The sequence below is a fragment of the Pristiophorus japonicus genome, unplaced genomic scaffold, assembly GCF_044704955.1.
Source record: "Pristiophorus japonicus isolate sPriJap1 unplaced genomic scaffold, sPriJap1.hap1 HAP1_SCAFFOLD_337, whole genome shotgun sequence".
NCBI lineage: Eukaryota > Metazoa > Chordata > Chondrichthyes > Pristiophoridae > Pristiophorus > Pristiophorus japonicus.
The window spans coordinates 43,678-71,308 of NW_027253183.1; the positions used below are offsets into that span (position 1 = coordinate 43,678).

A 27,631-nucleotide genomic window follows, 5' to 3' on the forward strand; every position below is an offset into this window, starting at 1 on the left:
TATTTAAGACAGAGATCGACAGTTTCTTCACCGATAAGGGAAGAAGGGGTTATGGGAAGCGGGCGGGGAAGTGGAGCCGAGTCCATGATCAGATCAGCCATGATCTTATTCAATGGCGGAGCAGGCTCGAGGGGCCTACTCCTGCTCCTATTTCTTATGTTCTTCAGAGGACAGACGGGGCCTCCGTTTAACATCTCATCCAAAAGACAGCACCTCTGACAGTGCAGCACTCCCACAGTACTGGGAGTGCCAGCCTCCATTATGTGCTCAAGTCTCTGGAGTGGGGCTTGAACCCACAACCTGCTGACACAGAGGCGAGAGAGCTGCCCATTGATCCACGGCTGACACTGGAAATGTGTCTGATTTGAGGTCGCTCTTTGGAAGCCGATGAGCTGAGCTATCCTTACACTCATTATTTTAACTTTTATTTGCCATTTGATAAATACATCGCTTTAAGCTTTTTATTGTAAATTTAAATAACCTTTCTCCCAGATGCTTTAAACCAGTCTCTGATTGGCTCAAATCCTGCATCAAATTAATGTTTTATTTATTCCGGACACTAAACATCAGCCCATTGAAGTGACCAGATATCGCTATTTGGCAAAACTCAGGTCATTTCTCTCTCCGTTAACACAAGACCTGGGCGATGTGGATATAGCAATTCATTACCGTAAAGCCAATTGAATCACAACCAGACTCGTGCTCCCAGATTCCAGTCAAGAAGCATGTTATTGCTCACTGGCACAGTTAGAGAACATTCAATTTTATTTATTCAATTTTAGTAACAGAGAATCACCCCTGATGGTTTGGTGGGAAAGTGCACTGTGTGGTACTGAGGCAAACAGACCAGGGAGATCCCAGTGGTGTATGTGGGTCTCACTATCTACCTGAGACAGGGTCCCAGTGGTGTGTGTGGGTCTCTCTATCCTGAGACAGGGTCCCAGTGGTGTGTGTGGGTCTCACTATCTATCCTGAGACAGGGTCCCAGTGGTGTGTGTGGGTCTCTCTATCCTGAAACAGGGTCCCAGTGGTGTGTGTGGGTCTCTCTATCTATCCTGAGACAGGGTCCCAGTGGTGTGTGTGGGTCTCACTATCTATCCTGAGACAGGGTCCCAGTGGTGTATGTGGGTCTCACTATCTATCCTGAGACAGGGTCCCAGTGGTGTGTGTGGGTCTCACTATCTATCCTGAGACAGGGTCCCAGTGGTGTGTGTGGGTCCCACTATCTATCCTGAGACAGGGTCCCAGTGGTGTGTGTGGGTCTCACTATCTATCCTGAGACAGGGTCCCAGTGGTGTGTGTGGGTCTCACTATCTATCCTGAGACAGGGTCCCAGTGGTGTGTGTGGGTCCCACTATCTATCCTGAGACAGGGTCCCAGTGGTGTGTGTGGGTCTCACTATCTATCCTGAGACAGGGTCCCAGTGGTGTGTGTGGGTCTCTCTATCTATCCTGAGACAGGGTCCCAGTGGTGTGTGTGGGTCTCTCTATCTATCCTGAGACAGGGTCCCAGTGGTGTGTGTGGGTCTCTCTATCCTGAGACAGGGTCCCAGTGGTGTATGTGGGTCTCACTATCTATCCTGAGACAGGGTGCCAGTGGTGTATGTGGTTCTCACTATCTATCCTGAGACAGGGTCCCAGTGGTGTGTGTGGGTCTCACTATCCTGAGACAGGGTCCCAGTGGTGTGTGTGGGCCTCACTATCTATCCTGAGACAGGGTCCCAGTGGTGTGTGTGGGTCCCACTATCTATCCTGAGACAGGGTCCCAGTGGTGTGTGTGGGTCTCACTATCTATCCTGAGACAGGGTCCCAGTGGTGTGTGTGGGTCTCACTATCTATCCTGAGACAGGGTCCCAGTGGTGTGTGTGGGTCTCACTATCTATCCTGAGACAGGGTCCCAGTGGTGTGTGTGGGTCTCACTATCTATCCTGAGACAGGGTCCCAGTGGTGTATGTGGGTCCCACTATCTATCCTGAGACAGGGTCCCAGTGGTGTATGTGGGTCTCACTATCTATCCTGAGACAGGGTCCCAGTGGTGTATGTGGGTCTCACTATCTATCCTGAGACAGGGTCCCAGTGGTGTGTGTGGGTCCCACTATCTATCCTGAGACAGGGTCCCAGTGGTGTGTGTGGGTCCCACTATCTATCCTGAGACAGGGTCCCAGTGGTGTATGTGGGTCTCACTATCTATCCTGAGACAGGGTCCCAGTGGTGTGTGTGGGTCCCACTATCTATCCTGAGACAGGGTCCCAGTGGTGTGTGTGGGTCTCTCTATCTATCCTGAGACAGGGTCCCAGTGGTGTGTGTGGGTCTCACTATCTATCCTGAGACAGGGTCCCAGTGGTGTGTGTGGGTCTCACTATCTATCCTGAGACAGGGTCCCAGTGGTGTGTGTGGGTCTCACTATCTATCCTGAGACAGGGTCCCAGTGGTGTGTGTGGGTCTCACTATCTATCCTGAGACAGGGTCCCAGTGGTGTGTGTGGGTCTCACTATCTATCCTGAGACAGGGTCCCAGTGGTGTGTGTGGGTCCCACTATCTATCCTGAGACAGGGTCCCAGTGGTGTGTGTGGGTCTCACTATCTATCCTGAGACAGGGTCCCAGTGGTGTGTGTGGGTCTCACTATCTATCCTGAGACAGGGTCCCAGTGGTGTGTGTGGGTCTCACTATTTATCCTGAGACAGGGTCCCAGTGGTGTGTGTGGGTCTCACTATCTATCCTGAGACAGGGTCCCAGTGGTGTGTGTGGGTCCCACTATCTATCCTGAGACAGGGTCCCAGTGGTGTGTGTGGGTCTCACTATCCTGAGACAGGGTCCCAGTGGTGTGTGTGGGTCTCACTATCTATCCTGAGACAGGGTCCCAGTGGTGTGTGTGGGTCTCACTATCTATCCTGAGACAGGGTCCCAGTGGTGTGTGTGGGTCTCTCTATCTATCCTGAGACAGGGTCCCAGTGGTGTGCGTGGGTCTCACTATCTATTCTGAGACAGGGTCCCAGTGGTGTATGTGGGTCTCACTATCTATCCTGAGACAGGGTCCCAGTGGTGTATGTGGGTCTCACTATCTATCCTGAGACAGGGTCCCAGTGGAAACACATACATTTACCTCAGTGTAGCTGAGTCAGGGAGCGGGTGAGGATTCCTGTTTCTAACCACAACCTAGTGACCCCTGACAGAAAGTGTGGGCAGTGAGTGAGGATAGAATGATGCCCCAAAGGCTCACGTGTGAAGAATGGTCACCTGGGGCGAGGGAGGGATGGGCCCCGGGACCTATGGGACTTCAGTCCGACAGGGCTCTGCACCTTTGGTGAGGAAATTCGACAATAATTATTGAGCAGAAATACCAATAAACCCCAGTGAACACCTCTCTACCACTCTTTCCTCCTTTAAGACGCTCCTTAAAACCTACCTCTTTAACCAAGCTTTTGGTCATCTGCCGCAATTTCTTCTAATGTGGCTCAGTGTCAAATTTATCTGTTTTGTCTTATCACGCGCTGGGAAGTGCCTGGGACGTTTTACTACGTTAAAGGTGCTATATAAATAAAAGCTGTTGTTGTTGTTGAGGTCCTGTGGGATCGGAGGTACCGGCCACAAACACTGTCCTTCACCAAACCACTTGTAGGTGCTAAAGAATGTATTCCCAGTCACTATGGGCGTTTGATGGCAGCATATTCGGTTGTCTCCTCACTGATTATTAATGTCGGGCCCACGGTTTTCTGTCGCAGGAACTGAGTATCGGCGTAATACAGCTCTCCTTCCTCCGACTGAAACACAGTGACATACATAAATACACAGATTACCACACGGAAACAGGCCTCTCCCCCAACCCACGCACTTACTTAAAGCACAAACCCATCAACCCACATCAGAGGCAGAGCCGGGATCCCCTCTCATTTATACATAAGCTGAGGTTCCGTCAGTGTCCTGCTAAAGGCACTGGCCCTCAGTAACGTTCCGGGGGCCTCTGGTACCTGGTCTCAGTGGCCTTTGCTCACGTCTGACCCTCGACATTAACTCGAGGCGGGAGTAGTGAGAGCTGGGGGCTGGGCCGTACGGCAGACCATCAGGCCCTTCACACCGTGAGGCCCGGGAGATTCTAACTCTCAGGCCTGTTCTGCACAGGCCCCGTCGCTGTCCTGCCCAAACACGGCGGGAGGGTGAGCTGGCAGGCGGGAGGGGGGGAGGGGATTACTGGCGGGAGGGGGATTACTGGCGGGAGGTGGGGGGGGGGGATTACTGGCGGGAGGGGGATTACTGGCGGAGGGTGGGGGGGGGGAAAGGGGGGGAGGGGGATTACTGGCGGAGGAAGGGAGGGAAGTGGATTACTGGCGGGAGTGGAGGGAGGGAGCGGGATTACTGGCGGGAGGGAGGGAGGGAGGGGGATTATTGGCGGAGGGAGGGAGGGAGAGGGATTACTGGTGGAGGGATGGAGGAAGGAGGATTACTGGCGGAGGGAGGGAGGGAGAGGGATTACTGGTGGAGGGATGGAGGAAGGAGGATTACTGGCGGAGGGAGGGAGGGGGGAGGGGGATTATTGGTGGAGGGAGGGAGGGGAATCACTGGCGGAGGGAGGGAGGGAGGGAGATTATTGGCGGAGGGAGGGAGGGAGGCAGATTACTGGCGGAAGGAGGGAGAGGGATTACTGGCGGAGGGAGCGGGAGGGGGATTACTGGTGGAGGGAGGTAGGCAGGGGGATTACTGGCGGAGGGAGGGTGGAAGGGGATTATTGGTGGAGGGAGGGAGGGGAATCACTGGCGGAGGGAGGGAGGGAGGGAGATTACTGGCGGAGGGAGGGAGGGAGATTACTGGCGGAAGGAGGGAGAGGGATTACTGGCGGAGGGAGGGGGAGGGGGATTACTGGTGGAGGGAGGTAGGCAGGGGGATTACTGGCGGAGGGAGGGAGGGGGAGGGAGATTATTGGCGGAGGGAGGGGGAGGGGGATTACTGGCGGAGGGAGGGAGGGGGAGGGGGATTACTGGCGGAGGGAGGGAGGGGGGAGCGGGATTACTGGCGGAGGGATGGAGGGAGGGTGATTACTGACAGGAGGGAGGGAGGGAGGGAGGGAGTGGGATTACTGGCGGAGGGAGGGAGGGAGTGAGATTACTGGCGGTGCAAGGGAGGGAGCGGGATTAGTGGCGGAGGGAGAGAGGGGGGGAGGGGGATTACTGGCAGAGGGAGGGAGGGAGAATACTGGCAGAGGGAGGGAGGGGGATTACTGGCGGAGGGAGAGAGGGAGGGAGCGGGATTATTGGTGGAGGGAGGGAGGGGGATTATTGGTGGAGGGAAGGAGAGGGATTATTGGCAGAGGGAGGGAGGGGGGGGGATTATTGGCGGAGAGAGGGAGGGAGGGAGGGAGATTACTGGCGGAGGGAGGGAGGGAGGGGGATTACTGGCGGAGGGAGGGAGATTACTGGCAGAGGGAGGGAGGGAGATTACTGGCGGAGGGATGGAGGGAGCGGGTTTACTGGCAGAGGGAGGGAGGGGGATTACTGGCGGAGGGAGGAGGGGAGGGGGATTACTGGCAGAGGGAGAGAGGGAGGGGGTTTACTGGCAGAGGGAGGGAGGGGGATTACTGCCGGAGGTAGGGGGGGAGGGGGATTACTGGCAGAGGGAGGGAGGGAGGGGGTTTATTGGCAGAGGGAGGGAGAATACTGGCAGGAGGAAGGGAGGGAGGGGGATTACTGGCGGAGAGAGGGAGGGAGGGGGTTTACGGAGGGAGGGAGGGAGGGGGTTTATGGAGGGAGGGAGGGAGGGGGTATACGGAGGGAGGGAGGGAGGGAGGGGGGATTACTGGCGGAGGGAGGGAGGTAGGGAGATTACTGGCGGAGGGAGGGAGCGGGGAGGGAGATTACTGGTGGAGGGAGGGAGGGAGGGGGATTACTGGCGGAGGGAGGGAGGGAGGGGGATTACTGGCAGAGGGAGGGAGGGGGATTACTGGCGGAAGGAGGGGGAGGGGGATTACTGGCGGAGGGAGGGAGGGAGGGAGATTACTGGCGGAGGGAGGGGGATTATTGGCGGAGGGAGGGAGAGAGGGGGATTACTGGTGGAGGGAAGGAGGGAGGGAGGGGGATGACTCACGGAGGGAGGGAGGGGGATTACTGGCGGAGGGACGAGGGGAGGGGGATTACTGGCGGAGAGAGGGTGGAGGGACCTTCCTGTTCCTCCAGCCCCACAAGTCAAATTTATAGCAAGTCCCTTTCTCACTTTAAACCCTTGATTAAATCATCCCCCAACCTTCGAAACCCCAGACAATACAAGCCAAGTTCATGCAACATATCCTCATAATTGCACTGTGACAAAGCACTCAGACCGGTTCCTGCTCTTTTAAAGCTTCCTGTCCGAGGCCTCACTGCAACACGCACAGACTCTGGCTGCTGACTGTCACTGGCACTGAGACACACACAAACACTCTCCACAAACACATACACATACACTCCCCACCCACCCACACACACACTCCCTACCCTCACACACATACACACACACACTCCCCACCCACACGCACTCCCCACCCACCCACACACACACACACTCCCCACCCACATACACACACTCCCCACACACACACACACACACACACACTCCCCACCCACACACACACACACACACACACTCCCCACCCACACACACACACTCCCCACCCACACACACACACACTCCCCACACACACTCCCCACCCACACACACACAGACACACTCCCCACCCACACACACACACACACACACTCCCCACACACACACACACACACACACACACACACACTCACCTTCCCCACCCACACACACACTCCCCACCCACACACACACTCCCCACCCACACACACACTCCCCACCCACACACACACGCACACTCCCCCCCCCCCACACATACACACACACACTCCCCCCACACACACACATTCCCCACACACACGCACACACATAAGAACATAAGAACATAAGAATTAGGAACAGGAGTAGGCCATCTAGCCCCTCGAGCCTGCTCCGCCATTCAACAAGATCATGGCTGAGCCAGATCGAGCCAGTTCTATCTCCATGCTAATACATTTCCTCTGACTCCGCGTACCTTTATCTTCTGCAGTCACCTTTTGTGTGGCACCTTATCGAATGCCTTTTGGAAATCTAAATACACCACATCCATCGGTACACCTCTATCCACCATGCTCGTTATATCCTCAAAGAATTCCAGTAAATTAGTTAAACATGATTTCCCCTTCATGAATCCATGCTGTGTCTGCTTGATTGCACTATTCCTATCTAGATGTCCCGCTAATTCTTCCTTAATGATAGTTTCAAGCATTTTTCCCACTACAGATGTTAAACTAACCGGCCTATAGTTTCCTGCCTTTTGTCTGCCCCCTTTTTTAAACAGAGGCGTTACATTAGCTGTTTTCCAATCCGCTGGTACCTCCCCAGAGTCCAGAGAATTTAGGTAGATTATAACGAATGCATCTGCTATAACTTCCGACATCTCTTTTAATACCCTGGGATGCATTTCATCAGGACCAGGGGACTTGTCTACCTTGAGTCCCATTAGCCTGTCCAGCACTACCCCCCTAGTGTTAGTGATTGTCTCAAGGTCCTCCCTTCCCACATTCCCGTGACCAGCAATTTTTGGCATTGTTTTTGTGTCTTCCACTGTGAAGACCGAAACAAAATAATTGTTTAAGGTCTCAGCCATTTCCACATTTCCCATTATTAAATCCCCCTTCTCATCTTCTAAGGGACCAACATTTACTTTAGTCACTCTTTTCCGTTTTATATATCTGTAAAAGCTTTTACTATCTGTTTTTATGTTTTGCGCAAGTTTACCTTCGTAATCTATCTTTCCTTTCTTTATTGCTTTCTTCGTTATTCTTTGCTGTCGTTTAATATTTTCCCAATCTTCTAGTTTCCCACTAACCTTGGCCACCTTATACGCATTGGTGGCCAAGGTTAGTGGGAAACGAGTAGATTGGGAAACACACAAAGGGTTTCACAGAGACAATCCCTTTGAACAAAACCCAGCCTCGTGTCGGGTGCCCACACACACCGATAATCTGCGGCACCTGCTCCTGACCCTTCCAGCAGCTCACCGTCCCTCTGCCTGCACAATAAGGTGCGACTTAACAGGAGAGAGGAGGCCGGGACAGGAGGGCCCACAGACACAACCCCGAGAGCCTTTGGAGGGGAGCCGCTTGGAAATGATTGTGCCTGGGAGCAGAGGGATTGGGACAGGCTGAAGCCGGAGGCTTCGCCCTCACTCAGGGACAGGAGCACCTTACGTTATCCCTTCTCTCCCTACTGACATCCTGACCCACCATCACCCAGGGTCCAGTCACACCCAGCGGGCTCAGAGTATTCCCACCGCAGTAATAGTCACAATGCCATTGGGACCCCGATTGCCATTTCGGGTGGGAGCGGGCAGGAGCCTGGGCTGTGCTCACACCGACCCGACCCGACCCACGGGCCATGGAACGACAGATTTAAATGAGGCCGGTGGCTCACAATCGCAGGGAGGAGGGGGAGCTCGGGACCACTGGAACGGTCACCTGACCATCGCTCCCCCAGTCAGTCACCTGACCATCACTCCCCCAGTCAGTCACATGACCATCGCTCCCCCAGTCAGTCACCTGACCATCACTCCCCCAGTCCGTCACCTGACCATCACTCCCCCAGTCAGTCACCTGACCATCACTCCCTTAGTCGGTCACCTGACCATCACTTCCCCAGTCAGTCACCTGACCATCGCTCCCCCAGTCAGTCACCTGACCATCACTCCCCCAGTCAGTCACCTGACCATCGCTCCCCCAGTCAGTCACCTGACCATCACTCCCCCAGTCGGTCACCTGACCATCACTCCCCCAGTCAGTCACCTGACCATCACTCCCCCAGTCAGTCACCTGACCATCACTCCCCCAGTCAGTCACCTGACCATCACTCCCCCAGTCAGTCACCTGACCATCCCCCCCCCCAGTCAGTCACCTGACCATCGCTCCCCCAGTCAGTCACCTGACCATCACTCCCTCAGTCAGTCACCTGACCATCACTCCCTCAGTCGGTCATCTGACCACTAGTCCCCGGCCCGGGAGTCAAACTAGACCCCAACCTGTGAAAGTCACGTGAGTTCAGGATCAGGCTGGGCCTATTATTAGGGAGGGTCGCTGAGCACTTGGACAATATGAGCTGGTCAGAGAGAGCCAGCATGGATTTGTAAAGCAGAACTCATGTCTAACGAACTTAGTTGAATTTTTTGAGGTGGTAGCTAAGGTGCTCGATAAGGGAGAGTCTGTAGATGTTGTTTATATGGACCCAGGCATTGAAAAAGCTTCCACTTTCGAACGGCTGGAGCTGGTCAGTGACATTATCAGAGTCGCCTAGTGACCCAGATGACAGGCTTTGCTACAGCAGGAAATTCAATATTCGTTTTTGTAAATGACAACGAATTCAATGCTTGTTCAGAGTCACACGGTCACACTGATGAATTTCTGTTTCCGTGAACAAGGTATGGCAATTCGACCTTATGGCTTTAAAGGGATGCACCACGTGTTACTCAGCTCCACCCGAGCTCCACCTGAGATAGATCAGAATATCTTTAAATGGCGAGAAGCTAGGAACTGTGGAGGAGCGAGAGATTTAAGGGTCCATGCACAGAAATCATAAAACCCAGGGGACTGGGACAAACAATAATTACAAAGGCTGATGGAATGTTGGCCTTTATCTCAGGGGAGCTGGAATACAAAGGGCGGAAGTTATTCTACACTTGGATACAACACATCAGGGGCACTGCGTTCAGTTCTAGGCACCGCAGCCCAGGAAGGATATTGGCCTCGGAGGGGGTGCAGTGGAGATTCACCAGAATGATTCGGGGACTAAAAGGGTTAGATTATGAGGACAGGTTGCACTGACCAGGCTTGTATACCCGAGTATAGAAGATTAAGGGGTGATGGAATTCAGGTGTTTAAGATGATCCGAGGAATTGATAGGGAAGGTACTGTGGGAAACTATTTCCTCTGGATGGTGGAGTCTGGACATGACCTTAACATTAGAGCTCGGCCGTTCAGGGTGAAATCAGGAAACACTTCTTCACACAGAGGGCAGTGGGAATCTGGAACTTACCCAAAAAAGCTGAGGCTGGGGGGGTCAATTAAACATTTCAAAACTGAGATTGATAGATTTTTGTTGGGCAAGGGTATTAAGGGTTACGGAACCAAGGCGGGTAGCTGGAGTTGAGATACAGATCAGCCCTGGTCTAATTGAATGGCGGAACAGTTCGAGGGGCTGAATGGCCTGCTCCTGTTCCTATGTTCCCTCACTCACTGCCATGGTTACTGGTACTGTCCAAGCTACACATGATAAACAGTTGCTTGGTGTGATATCGGGAGGGGCTGTTGCCATTTGTAAACTGTTTCCCAGCAAGAGTCAGCTCCTTCAGAAGAACATTGGTCATAAGTAAAAGAAACACTCTATAACGTCCAGGGCTGGAGAGGAAGTGATGAGGTGTATTTAACAGCAGGATATCGGTATAAAAGCTGTTGCTCAGTACTCACCACAGTCGAGGTTGCGGCTGCCTGTTTATTAGTCTGGGTAGCAGCTGAAATATAAGAACCTGTGTGAGTTTATTATAGCTGCCACATGTATGACTGATAATCACAGTGAAACCAGTGTGGTCAAATACTCTTCGACTGTATCCCACTCAGCAACCTGCAGCAAACCATGCAGCACACATGTGGTGATAAGCCACACACTCTGTCAGTGCTCTACACTGTACACCACGGGAGTCAGGTGTGGCTCAGTGGGTAGCACTCTCACCTCGGGGTCAGAAGATGGTGGGTTCAAGCCCCACTCCAGGGACTTGAGCCCATAATCCAGGCTGTCACTCCAGGCTGGACTGGTGCACATTCCCCTGAATGATCCTGTACTTGTGGTCTAGAAACATAGAAACATAGAAACATAGAAAATAGGTGCAGGAGTAGGCCATTCGGCCCTTCTAGCCTGCACCGCCATTCAATGAGTTCATGGCTGAACATTCAACTTCAGTACCCCATTCCTGCTTTCTCGCCATACCCCTTGATCCCCCTAGCAGTAAGGACCTCATCTAACTCCTTTTTGAATATATTTAGTGAATTGGCCTCAACAACTTTCTGTGGTAGAGAATTCCACAGGTTCACCACTCTCTGGGTGAAGAAGTTCCTCCGCATCTCGGTCCTAAATGGCTTACCCCTTATCCTTAGACTGTGACCCCTGGTTCTGGACTTCCCCAACATTGGGAACATTCTTCCTGCATCTAACCTGTCTAACCCCGTCAGAATTTTATATGTTTCTATGAGGTCCCCTCTCATTCTTCTGAACTCCAGTGAATACAAGCCCAGTTGATCCAGTCTTTCTTGATAGGTCAGTCCCGCCATCCCGGGAATCAGTCTGGTGAACCTTCGCTGCACTCCCTCAATAGCAAGAATGTCCTTCCTCAGGTTAGGAGACCAAAACTGTACACAATACTCCAGGTGTGGCCTCACCAATGCCCTGTACAACTGTAGCAACACCTCCCTGCCCCTGTACTCAAATCCCCTTGCTATGAAGGCCAACATGCCATTTGCTTTCTTAACCGCCTGCTGCACCTGCATGCCAACCTTCAATGACTGATGTACCATGACACCCAGGTCTCTTTGCACCTCCCCTTTTCCTAATCTGTCACCATTCAGATAATAGTCTGTCTCTCTGTTTTTACCACCAAAGTGGATAACCTCACATTTATCCACATTATACTTCATCTGCCATGCATTTGCCCACTCACCTAACCTATCCAAGTCGCTCTGCAGCCTCACAGCATCCTCCTCGCAGCTCACACTGCCACCCAACTTAGTGTCATCCGCAAATTTGGAGATACTACATTTAATCCCCTCATCTAAATCATTAATGTACAGTGTAAACAGCTGGGGCCCCAGCACAGAACCTTGCGGTACCCCACTAGTCACTGCCTGCCATTCTGAAAAGTACCCATTTACTCCTACTCTTTGCTTCCTGTCTGACAACCAGTTCTCAATCCATGTCAGTACACTACCCCCAATCCCATGTGCTCTAACTTTGCACATCAATCTCTTGTGTGGGACCTTGTCGAACGCCTTCTGAAAGTCCAAATATACCACATCAACTGGTTCTCCCTTGTCCACTCTACTGGAAACATCCTCAAAAAATTCCAGAAGATTTGTCAAGCATGATTTCCCTTTCACAAATCCATGCTGACTTGGACCTATCATGTCACCTCTTTCCAAATGCACTGCTATGACATCCTTAATAATTGATTCCATCATTTTACCCACTACCGATGTCAGGCTGACCGGTCTATAATTCCCTGTTTTCTCTCTCCCTCCTTTTTTAAAAAGTGGGGTTACATTGGCTACCCTCCACTCCATAGGAACTGATCCAGAGTCAATGGAATGTTGGAAAATGACTGTCAACGCATCCACTATTTCCAACCACCTGTACAATGATGGATAGAAGCCTTTGCTATAGATGCCCACCTTGGGATAGTCATTATGGGTCTTGTTGGCTGTGTATGTGCCATCGATGAGACTCTGCACTTTACAGAAGCTGCAACAGGTTAAAGTGCTGTGCCCACTCGAGCTGTTGCCTCCTTTCAATGGACAAAGTGACGAAGGTGTTTCCCCTGCAAACCTCGGCTCCCGGGGCCTGCTTGCGGCATCAGCGGACTGAAGTAATACTAATGTTACAAATGTCTCCAGTGGTGGCTTGAAAGGATCTGAACAAAAGCTCAATGTTGTGATGTTCACCCACAATGGCCATGTCTGTCCCTGTGCTCGGCCCACTCTGGATTCCTGGCTTCAGCACGTGGCATAACTCTGTCACAGACTGCTTCGTGAGTGGAGACAGAAAAGACGGGTCTCCTCAGGTATGGCCAAGTAGGTGTGAAAGTGTAGTAGCTGGGCAGAGTCAGAGTGGGTGCCAGACTCGAGATATAAGCACATCTGTGCTTTTCCTCTCTGTGACACCCTCCACCTCCTCGATCTCCAGGCCAGCCGCTGACAGACCCAATGCAACGTCCATGTTTATCACCAAAATGGCCCGAGCCAACGTCATCACCAGCATTCTGTGTGACTGTGTCCATGCTGCATTCTCCCTCCTCGGCCTCTATGCAGCCTTTGACACAGTCGACCCACACAATCATCGTCCAACATCTCTCCTCCAGCTCAGTGCTTCCACTTATCTGCATCAATGGATTCTCTTCTCAAACCTCCCCCAAAGCTGGATCCTTGGCCCCTCCTTTCTCACATCTACATGTTACTCCTCGGCAACATTACCCAGACGTTGTACCTCACTACCACTTCGCTCGAGCCCTCCTTGGTCTCTAAATTGTCAGACTGCTTGTCCCACATCCAGCTCTGGATGAGCAGAAATTTTATCCAATTGAATATTGTTTTCGGTCCCCGCCACAAATTCCGTTCCCCCCTCTCCTCTCCCTCCCTCCTCTCACCCCCTTCCTGACCCCTCTCCCCCTCCCTCCCCCTCTCCCTTCCCCCTCTCTCCCTCCCCTTCCCCATCCCTCTCCCCCCTCCCGCACTCCCCCTCCTCTTCCCCCCTCCATCCCTCTCCACAATTCCTGTCTGAGGCTGAACCAGACTGTCATGTATTCAACTATCATTGTAACCCATATATAAGCTGACCTAAGTTGGACACCTTGAGAACATTGACCACAAAGGGGTGAACTTGTGGGAGACACTCCTAACCTGGACTTTCAGGTATAAAAGGGGAAGCTCCACCCACCTTCATCACTTGAGGTCTTGGTAATTAAGGTAACTGGTCACAGAATGACCTTCTCTCAATTATGTGCATTTATACTGTATAGTAAAGATATATCATTGGCGACGAGAAACTGGGATTTAAACCATTTGAGCATGGCAGCACAGAAGAGAGGTACTGTGTTGGTGATGATTGGGATGACTTTATTGAGAGACTACAGCAAAGTTTTGTCACTAAGGAATGGCTGGGACAGGATTCGGCCGACAAACGCAGGGCTCACCTCCTGACGGTTTGTGGATCCAGGATGTACTCCCTGATGAAGGACCTTCTAGCACCAGAGAAGCTGGCAGACAAGATGTTCGAAGAGCTCAGTAAGTTAATCGGGGAACACCTTAAACCGGCGAGCAGCATGCACATGGCGAGACACTGGTTTTACACGCACCGGCAGCGAGAAGGGCAAAGCGTTCCTGACTTCGTGGCAGATCTCCGGCGACTGGCGAGACTATGTAAGTTCCCAGATGCATGCAGAGCGGAGATGCTGCAAGACTTTTTTATTGAGGGCATCAGGCACGCTGGAGTTTTCAGGAAACTGATTGAGACCAAAGACCTGAGCTTGGAAGCGGCGGCTCTGATAGCCCAGACATTTATCTCAGGGGAGGAAGAGACAGGAATGATGTATGACAAAATTCTTAGCTCAAATGCGGCAAACGACCAGGGAATCAACATTGTTAACGCGGCACACAGTTCTCCAGGCAGACAGGAGCAATCGGACATGCCCGAGCATGTAGTCGAACCCAACGGGGGAATTCAACAGAGACAATGGCTAGCTGAACGGCGATTCCATCGCAATGGACAATGTGGCAGTAATGGGGCCGTCAACACCTGTTAATGGTGCGCTTAAGGACAGTTGCAGAGACAGTCAGAGACGATCGACTGGTAATGGACCTTTTGTTTCCAACAACAGGGCCTCCAGCTCATGCTGGAGGTGGGGAGGCAAACACCCAGCCAGAGCTTGCAGGTATCAGCAATATACCTGCAGAAACTGCAACGTCAGCGGTCACGGCGCATATGTGCAGGAAGCCTGCAGCAGGTTGATGTACAAGAAGGACAGGTCCAATGTAAGCCCTACGAGGCCAAATTAATACTGGGGGAAATCGCTGGAAGCTGAAGTTCAGCGAGTTCATGTGGAGCACATATACAGTTCATATACCAGGACGCCACCAATAATGATGAAAGTGCTCCTCAATGGCATCCCAGTATTAATGGAGCTAGACACAGGGGCCAGCCAATCCCTGATGAGTATCAAACAGTTCGAAAGGTTGTGGGTGTCCAAGGGCAGGAGGCCAAAATTATTGCCGATTGACGCACAGTTACGGACATAAACAAAGGAGATCATTCTGGTGCTAGGCAGCGCCACGGTAAACGTGACCCACAAAGATTCGGAGAACAGACTGCCACTCTGGATTGTCCCGGGGGATGGTCCCGCACTGCTGGGTAGGAGTTGGCTTGCTGTCATGAACTGGAAATGGGGCGATGTCAATGCAATTTCTTCTGTGGAGCGAGTATCATGCTCACAGGTCCTGGACAAATTTGACTCATTATTTCAACCCGGAATCGGCACTTTCTTGGGGGCCAATGTAGTGATTCACATAAACCCGGACGCCAGGCCAGTACACCACAAGGCCAGAGCGGTGCCGTACGTGATGCGGGAAAAGATAGAATGCGAATTGGACCGCCTGCTGACGGAAGGCACCATCTCGCCAGTTGAATTCAGTGACTGGGTGAGCCCGATCGTGCCGGTGCTCAAGGCGGATGAGTCGGTCAGGATATGTGGCGATTACAAGGCCACCATCAATCGGGTGTCACTCCAAGACCAGTACCCGCTACCGAGAGCGGAGGACCTCTTTGCGACGCTATCCGGTGGCAAACTTTTTTCAAAATTGGATCTAACCTCAGCTTACATGACCCAGGAGCTGGCGAGTGAGTTGAAGAAGCTGATCACCATCACGACACACAAGGGGTTGTTTGAGTATAACAGATGTCCGTTCGGGATTCATTCGGCCGCCGCGATCTTTCAGCGAAATATGGAAAGCCTCCTCAAGTCGATTCCAAGGACGGTGGTTTTTCAAGACGACATCCTCATCACGGGTCGCAATACTGAAGAACACCTCCACAACCTGGAGGAGGTGCTACGCAGACTGGACCGGGTAGCGCTGTGACTGAAAAAGGCGAAGTGCGCCTTCTTAGCTCCAGAAGTAGAATTCCTGGGGAGGAGGGTAGCAGCAGACGGGATCAGACCTACTGCGTCCAAAACAGAAGCAATCCAGAGAGCACCCAGACCCCGTAACACGACGGAGCTGCGTTCGTTCCTGGGGCTCCTGAACTATTTTGGTAACTTTCTTCCCAAATTGAGCACGCTGCTAGAGCCGCTACATGTGCTCCTACACAAAGGTTGCGATTGGGTCTGGGGGGACAGCCAGGAAAGGGCTTTTGATGGAGCATAACAAATTGCGTGCTCTAACAAACTGTTAACGTTATATGACCCGTGTAAGAAACTTGTTTTAACGTGCGATGCGTCGTCCTATGGTGTCGGGTGTGTGTTGCAGCATGTGAATGCCAATGGGCAGTTACAGCCGGTAGCTTATGCCTCCAGAAGTCTGTCCCAGGCAGAAAGAGGCTACGGGATGGTAGAAAAGGAAGCGCTAGCATGTGTATATGCAGTAAAAAAAATGCACCAGTACCTGTTTGGCAGCAAATTTGAGCTGGAGACAGATCACAAACCCCCAACGTCCCTTTTGGTCGACAACAAGGCCATAAATGCGAATGCATCGGCCTGCATACAGAGGTGGGCACTCACGTTAGCCACCTATGACTACACAATTCGGCATAGACCGGGCACTGAAAACTGCGCCGATGCACTGAGCAGGCTCTCACTAGCCACCACTGAGGGGACAACTGAGCATGATGCTGAGATGGTCATGGCTGTTGAAGCTTTCGAAAGCGAAGGCTCACCTGTGACAGCCCGTCAGATCAAAGTCTGGACAAATAAAGACCCGCTACTGTCCTTAGTTAAGAAATGTGTCCTGAATGGGGACTGGGCAGCCATGTACGGGGCATGCCCGGAGGAATTTAAACCGTTTGATAGGCGCAAGGATGAACTCTCGATTCAGGCTGTTTGCCTACTGTGGGGAAACCGAGTAGTCATGCCCCAGAAGGGCAGAGAGGTGTTTATCAGAGAACTTCACAATGAGCACCCGGGCATTGTCGTGATGAAGGCAATTGCCAGGTCACACATTTGGTGGCCAGGGATCGATGCAGACCTGGAACTTTGTGTTCACAAGTGCAACACGTGTGCTCAGCTGGGCAATGCACCCAGGGAAGCCCCCTTTAGCCCCTGGTCGTGGCCTGCCAAGCCACGGTCACGCATCCATGTGGACTACGCTGGTCCTTTCATGGGAAAAATGTTTTTGGTTGTCGTCTACTCCAAATGGATTGAGTGTGCCATTTTAAATTCAAGCACATCCTCTGCCACGGTAGAAAGTCTACGGGCAATGTTCGCCGCCCACGGTCTACCGGATGTCTTGGTCAGCGACAATGGCCCGTGCTTCACAAGCACTGAATTCCAGGACTTCATGGCAGGCAATGGAATCAACCATGTCAGAACGGCACTGTTCAAGCCGGCCTCAAACAGCCAGGCGGAACGAGCAGTGCAGATAATCAAACAGGGGATGCTCAGAATCCAAGGGGGTTCCCTCCAAAGCCGCTTATCATGCCTCCTGTTGGCCAATAGATCCCGACCACGCTCGCTCACAGGGATTCCACCCGCAGAGCTGCTAATGAAAAGGACGCTCAAAACCAGGTTATACCTTATACAACCCACCATGAAAGAAATTGTTGAGAGCAGGCGTCAGTCACAATGTGACTACCATGACAGGAATGCGAGGGCGCGATGTATTGATGTCAATGACCCTGTTTTTGTCCTTAATTACGCTGCAGGGCCCTAATGGCTTGCAGACACTGTGATTGCCAAAGAGGGGATTAGGGTTTTGGTAGTTAAACTTACCAATGGACAAATCTGCCGCAAACACGTGCATCAAACTAAAAGGAGGTTCAGCAATCTCATAGAAGAAGCAGAGGAAGAACACGGCGTGGAGTTTACTCCACCACAGGTGACCGAACACCGGAACCAAGTGGAGGAGAGCCCAGTCACTGTGGGCAGTCCGGACAGGCCTGAGGCACCGCAAACAGCAGACACTCAGGCCAGCGCCCAACAACCGGAGCCCCAACTCAGGCGCTCTACAAGGGAGCGTTAACCACCAGAGAGACTTAATCTGTGATCCCAACAAGACTGTGAGGGGGTGGTGATGTCATGTATTCAACTATCATTGTAACCCATGTATAAGCTGACCTAAGTTGTACACCTTGAGAACATTGACCACAAGGGGGTGAACTTACGGGAGTCGCTCCTAACCTGGACTTTCAGGTATAAAAGGGGAAGCTCCGCCCACCTTCATCACTTGAGGTCTTGGTAATAAAGGTAACTGGTCACAGAGTGACCTTCTCTCAAGTATGGGCCTCGTGTGCAGTTATACTGTATAGTAAGGATATATCACAGACTGTTCGCAACCTTGGTGTCATATTTGGCCCTGAAATGAGCTTTCGACCACATATCCACAGCATAACTAACACCGCCTATTTCCATCTCCGTAACATCACCCGTCTCCACTCTTGCCTCAGCTTATCTGCTGCTGAAGCCCTCATCCATTCCTTTGTTACCTCTAGGCTTGACTATTCCAACGCACTCCTGGCTGGCCTCCCACATTCTACCATACGTAAACGAGAGGTGATCCAAAACTCGACTGCCCGTGTCCTAACTTGCACCAAGTCCCTCACACACTCTCCCCCTCACACACACACACACACACACACACACACACTCTCCCCCCACACACACACACACACACACACTCTCCCCCTCACACACACACACACACACAACCACACACTCTCCCCCTCACACACACACACCCCCTCACACACACACACACACACTCTCCCCCTCACTCTCCCCCTCACACACACACACTCTCTCCCTCACACACACACACTCTCCCCCTCACACACACACACACACACTCTCCCCCTCACTCTCCCCCTCACACACACACACTCTCCCCCTCACACACACACACACACACACTCTCCCCCTCACTCTTCCCCTCACACACACACACTCTCTCCCTCACACACACACACTCTCCCCCTCACACACACACACACACACACACACACACACACTCTCCCCCTCACCCCTGTGCTCACTGACCTACATTGGCTTCCGGTTAATCATGGCCCCGATTTCAAAATTCTAATCCTTATTTTCAAATCCCTCCATAGCCTCATCTCTCCCTCTATCTGTCAAACGTCCCGTGGTTGCATGGATATGAAATTGGTTAAGTGACAGGAAAAAGAGCGCATCAGAGAGTCATAGGGGGACACAATGCCCCCCGCACGCACCCCGTTTTTTACCATCGGTATGTCACGTGTCACCACAACTGTCCCCTTCAACTTCAGTCCACAGGGGCACCAGGGAGGGTCTCGACCGGGCCAGCGGCCCCCATGCTGCCTGTTGGTGGCCCGGCCGAACCCGCGGTATAATTGTCGGGCTGACCTGGCAGTCGGCCGACAAGAAAAACATGGCGGCAGCGGCAGTGGGTCCTCCCCTTTAAGGGAAGCTGCACGGCCGCTGCAAAAGGCCACAGCCTCACCGGGCCACCGGGAAAAGGTTGTTTTGGCACCGCCGAGTGGGCCGAAGATTTTCCCAGGGGAATGTCGCTATCGGGGGGTTGGATCGGCAGTGTGCACGGTGATGATGTGTTTAACACCGATCGGCAGCAGAGGGGTGGTAAGGGTGGGATCGGGGCACCGCCGGGAAAACTCGGGAGAGCAATTGGGCTAGCAGCAGCCATTCCAGCAAAAGTCCCCGGCCACTCCACTCCGCAGTGGGGCCGCTGATTTACGGTGGTAACAGGCCTTCAGGAGAGGGGCGAATTTCAGCCCCATAGAATCATCAAAATTTACAGCACAGAAGGAGGCCATTCGGCCCATCGTGTTGGCGATGGCCGACAAAGAGCTATCAGCCTAATCCCACTTTCCAGCTCTAGGTCCGTAGCCCTGTAGGTTACAGCACTTCAAGTGTACATCCAAGTACTTTTTAAATGTGGTGAGGGTTTCTGCATTGCCCACCCTTTCAGGCAGTGAGTTCCAGACCTGTTATGTATGCAATAAAGGTTCAAACTGAATATTGTTTTACTAAGCAAGATACAACCTTGGCTCTGCTTTATTTAGGCCCAAAGTGCCTGACTCGCAAAATGGCTGGCCTTTTATACCTGAGCAGCACCATGAGCGTGCTGCTCAGTGTCCTCCAATAGTGACAATAGAATGTACATACATGACAATACCCACCTCTGAGATCTTATCACAGACTTTCACAGGTTGAGACGGTCCGATGCTTTGTGCTTCCAGGTTGACCGTCTCAGTTCAATTCCAGCCTTGGGTGAGTGTGCGGGGTCTGTTGTGGCTGATGGCTGGATGACTGACTTGTTGGGGGTGGCAGTGGCCATGTCAGGAATTGCAAGTCCATTTTTATTGAACATGTCTGTGATGGAAATTCCAGGTTCACTGATGACCCTTGAACCCACTGAAGACTGCTGGTAGGTTGGTTGGTCGTCGATGGTTTCTTCGTCCGACTGCTCTGGCTCGTCTGTGTGCCTCAGCTTTGTCTGATCCATGTGGTTCCTGCAAGTTTGCCCATTCTTGAGCTTAATAACAAATACTCTGTTGCCCTCCTTGGCCATGAGCGTGCCGGCGATCCATTTGGGACCCTGACCATAGTTCAACACATATACGACCGGTGATCAGGATGTCATCTTGGAACACGACGGTTCTGGGAACGGACTTCAGTGGACTTTCCATATTCCTCTAGAATGTTGCTGCAGCCGAGTGAATTCCAAACGGGCACCTGTGGTAAATAAACAGTCCTTTGTGCGTGTTAATGCACATCAGTCTCTTCGGTGTCTCGACCAACTCCTGCATCATATCGGCCGACGTCAAGTCCAGTTTTGTGAACGACTTCCCTCCAGCTAGCATCGCAAACAAGTCATCAGCCTTTGGTAACGGGTACTGATCTTGTTTCAAAACCCTGTTGATCGCAGCCTTGTAGTCTCCACAGATTCTGACTGTTGCATCACTTTTCAGCACAGGAGCAATGGGGCTGGCCCATTCATTAAATTTGACCGGTGATATGATCCCTTCACGCCGGAGTCTGTCCAGTTCAATTTCGACCTTCTCCCTCATCAGATACGGCACTGCCCGAGCTTTATGATGGACGGGTATTGCATCTGAGTCCAGGTGGATCTGCACCTTGGCTCCTGTGAAGTTACCGATACCCAGTTCAAACAGCGAGGGGAACTAGCTCAATACTTGGTCACATGTATCTTCCTCCGATGACAACGCCTTTATGTCGTTCCAGTCGCATCTGATTTTCTCCAACCAGCTCCTGCCGAGCAGCATTGGGCCATTGCCTGGAACAATCCACAGCGGTATCTCGTGAACCACACCGTTATATGACACATTAATTTGTGCATTGCCAATCACCTTTATCAGTTCTTTGGTGTACGTGTGCAGCTTGGTGTTAACAGGGCTCAGCTTGGGCCTCACAGTCTTAGTATCTCACAGCTTATTACATGCCCTCTCGTTCATGATCGATTGACTCGCCCCCGTGTCCAGTTCCATCGATACCGGTATCCCATTAAACTTCAGATTAATCAACATTGGTTTACTCTTGGTTATGAAAGAGTACAGTCCATACACTTCCTCCTCTGGCATCTCGGATTGTGTATCCGGATCAGCGCTAGTCTGACTCTCATCCTCCACATGGTGTGTCGCAGCTCACTTGCTCATCTGCGGACACTTGCGCTGGAGATGCCCCACTCTCAGACAACCTTTGCAACTATATTGCTTAAATCGGCATTGCTGGTGCCGATGATTTCCCCCACAACGCTAACACGGAGAAGTCGGATAAATTCCCGCTGGCGGACTTTGGGCAGCCACAGGTTTCGTGAACGCAGCCAGATAGGCCCTGCCATGTGCCGCTCTGCCGAACACCGAATCAATCACATTTACAGTACTTGAGGAGGTTTCGTTCTTCACCGATATTTGCTTTAGACTCCTGTCCATCATCGACTGCGTCGGCGGCAGTCGGGAGCAGCGTCGAGGAGGTGCGTGGAGAGGCCTATAAAAGGCACAGCAGGGAGTCCGGGGCCCAGCGTCGAGGAGGTGCGTGGAGAGGCCTATAAAAGGCACAGCAGGGAGTCCGGGGCCCAGCGTCAGAGGTGCGTGGAGAGGCCTATAAAAGGCACAGCAGGGAGTCCGGGGCCAGCGTCGAGGAGGTGCGTGGAGAGGCCTATAAAAGGCACAGCAGGGAGTCCGGGGCCCAGCGTCGAGGAGGTGCGTGGAGAGGCCTATAAAAGGCACAGCAGGGAGTCCGGGGCCCAGCGTCGAGGAGGTGCGTGGAGAGGCCTATAAAAGGCACAGCAGGGAGTCCGGGGCCCAGCGTCGAGGAGGTGCGTGGAGAGGCCTATAAAAGGCACAGCAGGGAGTCCGGGGCCCAGCGTCGAGGAGGTGCGTGGAGAGGCCTATAAAAGGCACAGCAGGGAGTCCGGGGCCCAGCGTCGAGGAGGTGCGTGGAGAGGCCTATAAAAGGCACAGCAGGGAGTCCGGGGCCCAGTGTCGAGGAGGTGCATGGAGAGGCCTATAAAAGGCACAGCAGGGAGTCCGGGGCCCAGCCTCGAGGAGGTGCGTGGAGAGGCCTATAAAAGGCACAGCAGGGAGTCCGGGGCCCAGCGTCGAGGAGGTGCGTGGAGAGGCCTATAAAAGGCACAGCAGGGAGTCCGGGGCCCAGCCTCGAGGAGGTGCGTGGAGAGGCCTATAAAAGGCGGGACTTGTGCAGCTACAGGGAGAAGGCAAAAAAGAAGTAGAAAGAAATCAAAAGGTGACGTCACAGCCAAGAGGGTAAGTGAATGGCTGGTTATTGGTGAGTAGTTTTTCTTTTTTCTCTTCTATATCAGTGAGTAACTTTTAACATTGTTGTTGCCAATTTAAGTGTATCTAAGGGTTAAGTCATGGCAGGAGAGCTCGGTCGGGTGTTATGCTCCTCCTGTACCATGTGGGAACTCAGGGACGACACCAGTGTCCCTGACGACTATATTTGCAGGAAGTGTGTCCACCTCAAGCTCCTGACGGTCCGCGTTGCGGAGTTGGAGCTGAGGGTGGATTCACTCTGGAGCATCCACGATGCTGAGAATGACATGAGTATCACGTGTAGCGAGTTGGTCTTACCGCAGGGAAAGGGTCCACAGCCAGATAGGGAATGGAAGACCAACAGGAAGAGCAGTGCAAGGAAGGTAGTGCAGGAGTCCCCTGTGGTCATCCCCCTGCAAAACAGATACACTGCTTTGGGTACTGTTGAGGGGGATGACTCATCAGGGGAGGGCAGCAGCAGCCAAGTTCATGGCACCATGGCTGGCTCTGCTGCACAGGAGGGCAGGAAAAAGAGTGGGAGAGCTATAGTGATTGGGGATTCAATGGTGAGGGGAATAGATAGGCGTTTCTGCAGCCGCAACCGAGACTCCAGGATGGTATGTTGCCTCCCTGGTGCAAGGGTCAAGGATGTCTCGGAGCGGGTGCAGGACATTCTAAAAAGGGAGGGAAAACAGCCAGTTGTCATGGTGCACATTGGTACCAACGACATAGGTAAAAAAAGGGATGAGGTCCTACGAAACGAATTTAAGGAGCTAGGAGCTAAATTAAAAAGTAGGACCTCAAAAGTAGTAATCTCGGGATTGCTACCAGTGCCACGTGCTAGTCAGAGTAGGAATCGCAGGATAGCGCAGATGAATACGTGGCCTGAGCAGTGGTGCAACAGGGAGGGATTCAAATTCCTGGGGCATTGGAACCGGTTCTGGGGGAGGTGGGACCAGTACAAACCGGACGGTCTGCACCTGGGCAGGACCGGAACCAATGTCCTAGGGGGAGTGTTTGCTCGTGCTGTTGGGGAGGATTTAAACTGATATGGCAGGGGGATGGGAACCAATGCAGGGAGACAGAGGGAAACAAAAAGGAGGCAAAAGCAAAAGACAGAAAGGAGATGAGGAAAAGTGGAGGGCAGAGAAACCCAAGGCAAAGAACAAAAAGGGCCACTGTACAGCAAAATTCTAAAAGGACAAAGGGTGTTAAAAGAACAAGCCTGAAGGCTTTGTGTCTTAATGCAAGGAGTATCCGCAATAAAGTGGATGAATTAACTGTGCAAATAGATGTTAACAAATATGATGTGATTGGGATTACGGAGACGTGGCTCCAGGATGATCAGGGCTGGGAACTCAACATTCAGGAAAGATAGAATAAAAGGAAAAGGAGGTGGGGTAGCATTGCTGGTTAAGGAGCAAATTAAGGCAATAGTTCGGAAGGACATTAGCTTGGATGATGTGGAATCTATATGGGTAGAGCTGCAGAATACCAAAGGACAAAAAACGTTAGTGGGAGTTGTGTACAGACCTCCAAACAGTAGTAGTAATGTTCGGGAGGGCATTAAACATGAAATTAGGGGTGCGTGCAATAAAGGTGCAGCAGTTATAATGGGTGACTTTAATATGCACATAGATTGGGTTAACCAAACTGGAAGCAATACGGTAGAGGAGGATTTCCTGGAGTGCATAAGGGATGGTTTCTTAGACCAATATGTCGAGGAACCAACTCGGGGGGAGGCCATCTTAGACTGGGTGTTGTGTAATAAGAGAGGATTAATTAGCAATCTCGTTGTGCGAGGCCCCTTGGGGAAGAGTGCCCATAATATGGTGGAATTCTGCATTGGGATGGAGAATGAAACAGTTAATTCAGAGACCATGGTCCAGAACTTAAAGAAGGGTAACTTTGAAGGTATGAGGCGTGAATTGGCTAGGATAGATTGGCGAATGATACTGAAGGGGTTGACTGTGGATGGGCACTGGCAGACATTTAGAGACCGCATGGATGAACTACAACAATTGTACATTCCTGTCTGTCGTAAAAATAAAAAAAGGAAGGTGGCTCAACCGTGGCTATGAAGGGAAATCAGGGATAGCATTAAAGCCAAGGAAGTGGCATACAAATTGGCCAAAAATAGCAGCGAACCCGGGGACTGGGAGAAATTTAGAACTCAGCAGAGGAGGACAAAGGGTTTGATTAGGGCAGGGAAAATGGAGTACGAGAAGAAGCTTGCAGGGAACATTAAGACAGATTGCAAAAGTTTCTATAGATATGTAAAGAGAAAAAGGTTAGTAAAGACAAATGTAGGTCCCCTGCAGTCAGAATCAGGGGAAGTCATAACGGGGAACAAAGAAATGGCGGACCAATTGAACAAGTACTTTGGTTCGGTATTCACTGAGGAGGACACAAACAACCTTCCGGATATAAAAGGGGTCGGAGGGTCTAGTAAGGAGGAGGAACTGAGGGAAATCCTTATTAGTCGGGAAATTGTGTTGGGGAAATTGATGGGATTGAAGGCCGATAAATCCCCAGGGCCTGATGGACTGCATCCCAGAGTACTTAAGGAGGTGGCCTTGCAAATAGTGGATGCATTGACAGTCATTTTCCAACATTCCATTGACTCTGGATCAGTTCCTATCGAGTGGAGGGTAGCCAATGTAACCCCACTTTTTAAAAAAGGAGGGAGAGAGAAAACGGAATTACAGACCGGTCAGCCTGACATCGGTAGTGGGTAAAATGATGGAATCAATTATTAAGGATGTCATAGAAGTGCATTTGGAAAGAGGTAATATGATAGGTCCAAGTCAGCATGGATTTGTGAAAGGGAAATCATGCTTGACAAATCTTCTGGAATTTTTTGAGGATGTTTCCAGTAGAGTGGACAAGGGAGAACCAGTTGATGTGGTATATTTGGACTTTCAGAAGGCTTTCGACAAGGTCCCACACAAGAGATTAATGTGCAAAGTTAAAGCACATGGGATTGGGGGTAGTGTGCTGACATGGATTGAGAACTGGTTGTCAGACAGGAAGCAAAGAGTAGGAGTAAATGGGGACTTTTCAGAATGGCAGGCAGTGACTAGTGGGGTACCGCAAGGTTCTGTGCTGGGGCCCCAGCTGTTTACACTGTACATTAATGATTTAGACGAGGGGATTAAATGTAGTATCTCCAAATTTGCGGATGACACTAAGTTGGGTGGCAGTGTGAGCTGCAAGGAGGATTCTATGAGGCTGCAGAGCGACTTGGATAGGTTAGGTGAGTGGGCAAATGCATGGCAGATGAAGTATAATGTGGATAAATGTGAGGTTATCCACTTTGGTGGTAAAAACAGAGAGACAGACTATTATCTGAATGGTGACTAATTAGGAAAAGGGGAGGTGCAAAGAGACCTGGGTGTCATGGTACATCAGTCATTGAAGGTTGGCATGCAGGTACAGCAGGCGGTTAAGAAAGCAAATGGCATGTTGGCCTTCATAGCGAGGGGATTTGAGTACAAGGGCAGGGAGGTGTTGCTACAATTGTACAGGGCCTTGGTGAGGCCACACCTGGAGTATTGTGTACAGTTTTGGTCTCCTAACCTGAGGAAGGACATTCTTGCTATTGAGGGAGTGCAGCGAAGGTTCACCAGACTGATTCCCGGGATGGCGGGACTGACCTATCAAGAAAGACTGGATCAACTGGGCTTGTATTCACTGGAGTTCAGAAGAATGAGAGGGGACCTCATAGAAACGTTTAAAATTCTGACGGGGTTAGACAGGTTAGATGCAGGAAGAATGTTCCCAATGTTGGGGAAGTCCAGAACCAGGGGACACAGTCTAAGGATAAGGGGGAAGCCATTTAGGACCGAGATGAGGAGGAATTTCTTCACCCAGAGAGTGGTGAACCTGTGGAATTCTCTACCACAGAAAGTTGTTGAGGCCAATTCACTAAATATATTCAAAAAGGAGTTAGATGAAGTCCTTACTACTAGGGGAATCAAGGGGTATGGTGAGAAAGCAGGAATGGGGTACTGAAGTGGCATGTTCAGCCATGAACTCATTGAATGGCGGTGCAGGCTAGAAGGGCCGAATGGCCTACTCCTGCACCTATTTTCTATGTTTCTATGTTTCTATCATACATGATTGAGCGATCTGGATGGCCCTTTTTAAATCCAACTCCTCCACCGCCAGAAGTTTGTGCAGGATCACCTCGTGGTTGATACTGAGAACAAAGAAGTCCCGCAGCATGTCTGCCAACACCTTCCTGAACTTACACAGTCCCGCTAGACGTCTCAGGTCAGCAACGAATTCCGCCGTGCTCTGGCCCTCCGATCGAACGTGTGTATAAAACCTGTATCTCGAGATGATGATGCTGTCGTCTGGCTTGAGGTGCTCCCGTACCAATGTACACAACTCCTCGTACGTTTTCTCTGTTGGATCACTAGGCATGAGTAGATTCTTTATCAGACCACAGATCTTTGAACCGTACACAGTGAGGAACACAGCTAGGCGCCGATCTGCATCGTTGACCCACTTCATTTTGTCGGCCATGAAGTACTGGTTCAAATGGCTCACAAAGTCTGCCCAATCTTCTCCCTCCACGACTCGCTCTAAAAATCCAATCGTGTTCATTTTGCAAACAAAGGTTCTTGTATTCTCGTCGCCAAATGTAATGTATGGAATAAAGGTTCAAGCTGAGTACTGTTTAACTAAGCAAGGTACAACCTTGGCTCTGTCTTATTTAGGCTCAAAGTGCCTGACTCTCAAAATGGCTGGCCTTTTATACCATGAGCGTGCTGCTCAGTGGTCTCCAACAATGACGCCATCTGGTGGCTAC

The 27,631-nt window shown here is 51.6% G+C and overlaps 1 protein-coding gene across 1 annotated transcript in view; it reads right to left on the reverse strand.

Annotated features, from left to right (window-relative positions):
• Nucleotides 1-2,567: 2,567 nt before the first annotated feature.
• Nucleotides 2,568-27,631, reverse strand: part of LOC139250031 (uncharacterized) — a 104,239-nt gene continuing 79,175 nt past the window's right edge. The window contains exons 7-8 of the mRNA XM_070872594.1: nucleotides 10,527-10,570; nucleotides 2,568-3,761 (exon numbers count right to left, since the gene is read on the reverse strand). Of these exons, the coding sequence (XP_070728695.1) occupies nucleotides 3,645-3,761; nucleotides 10,527-10,570 (161 nt within the window). The 3' untranslated portion in view covers nucleotides 2,568-3,644. The remainder of the gene's footprint in view (nucleotides 3,762-10,526; nucleotides 10,571-27,631) is intronic.